Source organism: Nematolebias whitei, chromosome 11 (genome assembly GCF_014905685.2).
Source record: "Nematolebias whitei isolate Nwh7 chromosome 11, NemWhi1, whole genome shotgun sequence".
In the NCBI taxonomy this organism is placed as follows: domain Eukaryota; kingdom Metazoa; phylum Chordata; class Actinopteri; order Cyprinodontiformes; family Rivulidae; genus Nematolebias; species Nematolebias whitei.
In genome coordinates, this window is record NC_056508.1 from 47353884 (window position 1) to 47358552 (window position 4669).

A 4669-nucleotide genomic window follows, 5' to 3' on the forward strand; every position below is an offset into this window, starting at 1 on the left:
GTGTTGCATTTATGGCTGTTCGTGTTGCATTGTGTGTTTTGTCAGTAAGCTGTTGAACTTACAGTCAGCTGACAGGACGTGACTCTGTTTCAGCTCATTATATCGTGAAGGTGGATGGAACGACGGGCCTCTTCCGTGGCCTCTCGCCTCGTCTCGTGTCCAGCATCATCTCCACCGTGATCAGAGGGAGAGTGAAGCAGGTGAGCAGGGACTGAAACCTTTTCATTGTATGAAGGATGTTTAGAATCTGTGTTGAAGTCTCTGTCAGAGTTTATTTCTGGCTGCTTTTCATCAGGTGGTGCAGGAATCAAAGACCGCCGAGGAGCAGAACTCACTCAGCAGAGTGTTCAGAGAGGTCAGCAGCTCCTGGACTGATAAAAACATTTTAACAAACCGTTTATTTAAAAGCTGATGTTATCTAAAATGTCTAGTTAAAGATGAAGATATCTTACTGTGCTGTGACTGCTGGGGATGAGTTGGAGACAGGAAAACTTGAATTCACAAATGGAACTCGTGGCGAAGCGTGGGTCACAATTCAGGGACATTAAACCAAAACAGCTGAGCTTCAGCTCCGGCGGTCGCAGCTCTGTGAGATCCTGGCTTCACAGCGACGCGTCACTCCTCTCATGGATGAATTCTGAAACAAAACTAAAGTCTTTTTTTTCTCCAGACCTCCAATGAGATGATTATCCAGTGCCTGTCCAGAGTAGCCACCCATCCTTTCTATGGTACGTCCTCGTCAATAAGGCTGCTAAAACGTTGGAGGTGTTTCTCTGTCGTGTAGGACGAGGTGAATCCAAGAAAAAAACCTTTTGAATTGACAAAGCCTCACTGATGAGACGTGGAACGTCTTCAACTACAGGATAGAGGTCCAGATTGGCCAGCACAGTCCGGCTGGTCGGATCGGACTTTCTGAAGTTATGTAGGCGTTTTACATGAATTAAAACAAGTTCTTTACTGATGCACAGAAACAAATAAACATAGTGTGTTTGTTTTTTTAACCTACTCATCGTATATCGCACTGACCTTGAAGCCACTGTGTATAAGTACGTTAATGTTGTGCACCTGATACACTGCCAGGGCCTCTGTGCTAAGCTCCGCCCCTTTTTGGGAGAAAACAACCGCTTCATTTTGACTGGCAGTAAAAGGGAACTCCTGAGGTGTTTGTTGGTAATCCATGCTGATGGGACCACAGCTGCACTTTGAAGTGTTTAGGTGCTGAAATATTATGGTCTGTCAACAAATAATTAAATGTCACCAACAATAATCCTGAGTTATCGTGAAGACAGCGATCCAACACAAGTTTGTCTCCACAAACAAACATGTTTTTGTGATGTTGGGGCGCAGTCGACTCCAAGCAGGTTTCTCTGGAGCTCTGAGGTTTGAACAACCATCAGATTGGACGAATGGCGCCTCCTTGTGGCTTGATCCGTCACACACAAACAAATAATGAATGCCTGAGGATTTATTTTTTATTTTTTGGCTCCCAAGAAAATATGTAAAAGTTTGGTGGATTTTCACTCGACACAGAACAGAGCGTCTGCAGAAGTTGTGGGAGGAGTCAAAACAAAGCTTAAACAAACAAACAAACAAACAAAGCTTGTGGGCTTCTGATTCATGTGATGAAAACCCACGAGCCAATCAGCTTCCAGGGTGAGTTAACCAGCAGCTGCAGAAGTCTTTCAGTATTTTACCTGTGGGAAAATAAATAATGATGGTTCCGTTTATAATAAATACAAAATCAAATAGAATTTGTTAAAGTCATCACTTATTTACATGTACGTACTAACAAAATCAAACGGCTGCCTTGGACCAAAGCCACAAACCGCTCCTTTTATTCCCATCCATAGTTTAGAGAAGTAAACAAAAATACAAACATATTGATTTATACTGGGCAGAACTGCAACAGGACCGTTAGGCATGGCACAACTTTTTATTTCCAGTTTGGCTCCAGCAGTTTTTGTTTTCCCCAAAAAGGGGCGGGGCCTTTTGGGAAAGAAGGATCGCTCCACTGGCGTGTAACTAAAACTGAAATTTAATAAAATTATAAAATAATGGCTTTCAGATTTAATATTCATTTATTTATTCTGTAGAATAAATGTGATACTTTCAGCTCTTGACATTAAATTGAATCTGTTCATGGATGGAGTGAAACCGTAGTTTTTTATTCATTGTTGTTTTGAGGGAGCGACAGTAACTTTATACTTTAATGAGCCTGTTTTGCCTCTGCAGTCATGTCGATGCGCTGCATGGCCCAGTTCGTTGGCAGAGAGACTAAATACAGGTACGACCAGATTTATAGACGGATGGACTGAAATGGACATCTGCACAGGGAACGTCCATCATTCCTCGGGTTTTGACCAACTCTTCTCTCCTTTTCAGCAGCGTCTTCAGCTGCACGCTGAAGATCTTCAGGGAGGAAGGAGTGGCTGGATTTTACGTGTAAGTCCGACTCCATGGGAGCAGTTCTTGCAGGATCTGTGACCCCCGTCGGTCTGAGCCGTCTCCGTTTGTCCGCAGTGGTTTTGTCCCACACGTCCTGGGAGAAGTCCTCTTCCTGTGGTGCTGCAACCTCCTGGCCCACTTCATCAACACCTACACTGTGGATGAAAACGTACGTCCGTCGCCTTTTTCCAAGAAAGACATTGAACTCACATCAAGGTCACAAACCAAGGTCAAAGTTACAACAAGGTCTTTGCTGTCGGCTGCTAACTCGTTTACTTCCTGTTTCAGTTCAGTCAGGCGTCGGCGGTGAGAAGCTACACAAAGTTTGTGATGGGGGTAAGTCGCCTCCTGGGTTTGAGTCGCCTCCCTGACGCGCCTCCTGTTTTCACACAGTTTCCTTTTTCAGATTGCGGTGAGCGTTCTGACGTATCCCTTCACGCTGGTCGCTGACATGATGGCCGTCAACAACTGTGGGTGAGTTGACCTCTGACGGCGTCACAGCGTGGCTGAATTATTCCCGAGGAGCTTCGAGTTTCTTTTAACGGATGTTCTTCGAGTCATTTGTGGGAAGAATTTAAACTTAACGAGTGAACCAACAAACAGGAAGTGCTCCTGACGCCCGGCTCTGATTGGTTGTTTTCAGTCTGGCTGCAGGTCTTCCTCCTCGCTCTCCCATCTTCACGTCCTGGCTGCACTGCTGGACTCACCTCAGGCACAAGGTAAACTCGCTTTGCTGTTAAAGGGACAGTTCAGCTCATTTAAGCTGGGGTTCTGCAGAACGACACGAGCGACTCGAGAATTTCCGAAAACATTTCTAAGGTTGACGAAGCGCCTGCTGGCCACAAACAACAAATGCTGAGAGCCGAATGCACTGAATTAAAGCTGAAGAAGCTGAATTGTTCAAAATAAAACAAGCAAAACAGTAGCTTAAAGCTAAACTCTGCAAAACAAAGGCTAAATCACCAGAGCAACAACTAGAAGCTAAAAATGTTAAAAGCTGAAAAACAGATTTAAAAATAAGCTAAATATGCTAATATTAGCACAACTGTAGCTAAAGGCTAAAAAGGGCAGAGTGGTAGCTAAAAGCAACAGAACCATAGGTAATAAAACAGTAGCTAAATGCTAAAATCAGCTGAACGGTAACAACACATGAAATGAGTTAAATGATAGCTAAAAGTAGTTAAACTGTAGCTACAAGTTGTAAAATAGTAGCTAGAATAGCAGCTGAAAGCTAACGGAAGGCTAAAGACGGGGGCAGCAGCTGAAGTCATTTCAAGAGAATGAAGGGAGCTGCGTTTATTTTTATGGCAATGTTTAAAAAGTTTAGAAATGATAGAAACTCAAAAGTTTAAGCACATTACTCCCGACTGAGCTGAACGTTTGTAGTTCAGTTACAAAAATCTAAAAAAACATTTGGTGAGCAGCCTTAACGCTCACATTAAGTGTCTTACCTGTTGTAGATGGCTCTGTGAATGAGCTCTGGAGAAATAGTTTTAACTCTGACAGGATTGATGAGCTGAAGGCTAGTCTGAACTGAGAATCAGCTGAAGCTGCTGTGACGTTTTAAAAATTCAAGATGAAAAATCCTCTGTAGACCCGGGTCCATTTGGACCAGCTGTAATGATCAGAACCGATTAAGCAGCCCACCTTCTAAAGAGCTGAACCGTCCCTTTAAAGAAACAGATTTCGACCTTTCCAACAATGACCTTCGGCTCGCGAGTCGTTCCTTTTGAAGCTCACGATGTTTCTCCAAACCTCCACCAGGACCAGCTCTTCAGAGGATCCAGCTTCTTTTTCCGCCGGGTTCCCGTGACCTCCCTGCCCGCCGTAGAGGCCTGATGTCATCATCATCATCGTCACCTGCCCGCCGTAGAGGCCTGACATCATCATCATCATCGTCACCTGCCCGCCGTAGAGGCCTGACATCATCATCATCATCGTCACCTGCCCGCCGTAGAGGCCTGACATCATCATCATCATCGTCACCTGCCCGTCGTAGAGGCCTGACGTCATCATCATCATCATCTGCACGGCGTCCTTCGTCTTCCTGCTCAGAGTTCGAGGAGCGATCAGGAACCGTGGATGGACCCCCCCCCCAGACTGATCTTCGCTCAGTGCCAACAGAACCTTTTTGTGTTAATTTCTCAGCTAACCTGTTTACATGTTTTTATTTAGTAAACATCACGTTGTAAACAAACAGAACCACAGTTTGACCCAGGTTTGG

General features: G+C 44.6%; 1 protein-coding gene across 1 annotated transcript in view; it reads left to right on the top strand.

Annotated features, from left to right (window-relative positions):
• The window catches only part of LOC119417790 (mitochondrial carrier homolog 1), a 6190-nt gene that overhangs the window by 892 nt on the left and 629 nt on the right, over positions 1-4669 (top strand). The window contains exons 2-11 of the mRNA XM_037685072.1: positions 65-200; positions 296-355; positions 671-728; positions 2233-2284; positions 2383-2442; positions 2521-2614; positions 2734-2781; positions 2852-2919; positions 3089-3164; positions 4210-4663. Of these exons, the coding sequence (XP_037541000.1) occupies positions 65-200; positions 296-355; positions 671-728; positions 2233-2284; positions 2383-2442; positions 2521-2614; positions 2734-2781; positions 2852-2919; positions 3089-3164; positions 4210-4284 (727 nt within the window). The 3' untranslated portion in view covers positions 4285-4663. The remainder of the gene's footprint in view (positions 1-64; positions 201-295; positions 356-670; positions 729-2232; positions 2285-2382; positions 2443-2520; positions 2615-2733; positions 2782-2851; positions 2920-3088; positions 3165-4209; positions 4664-4669) is intronic.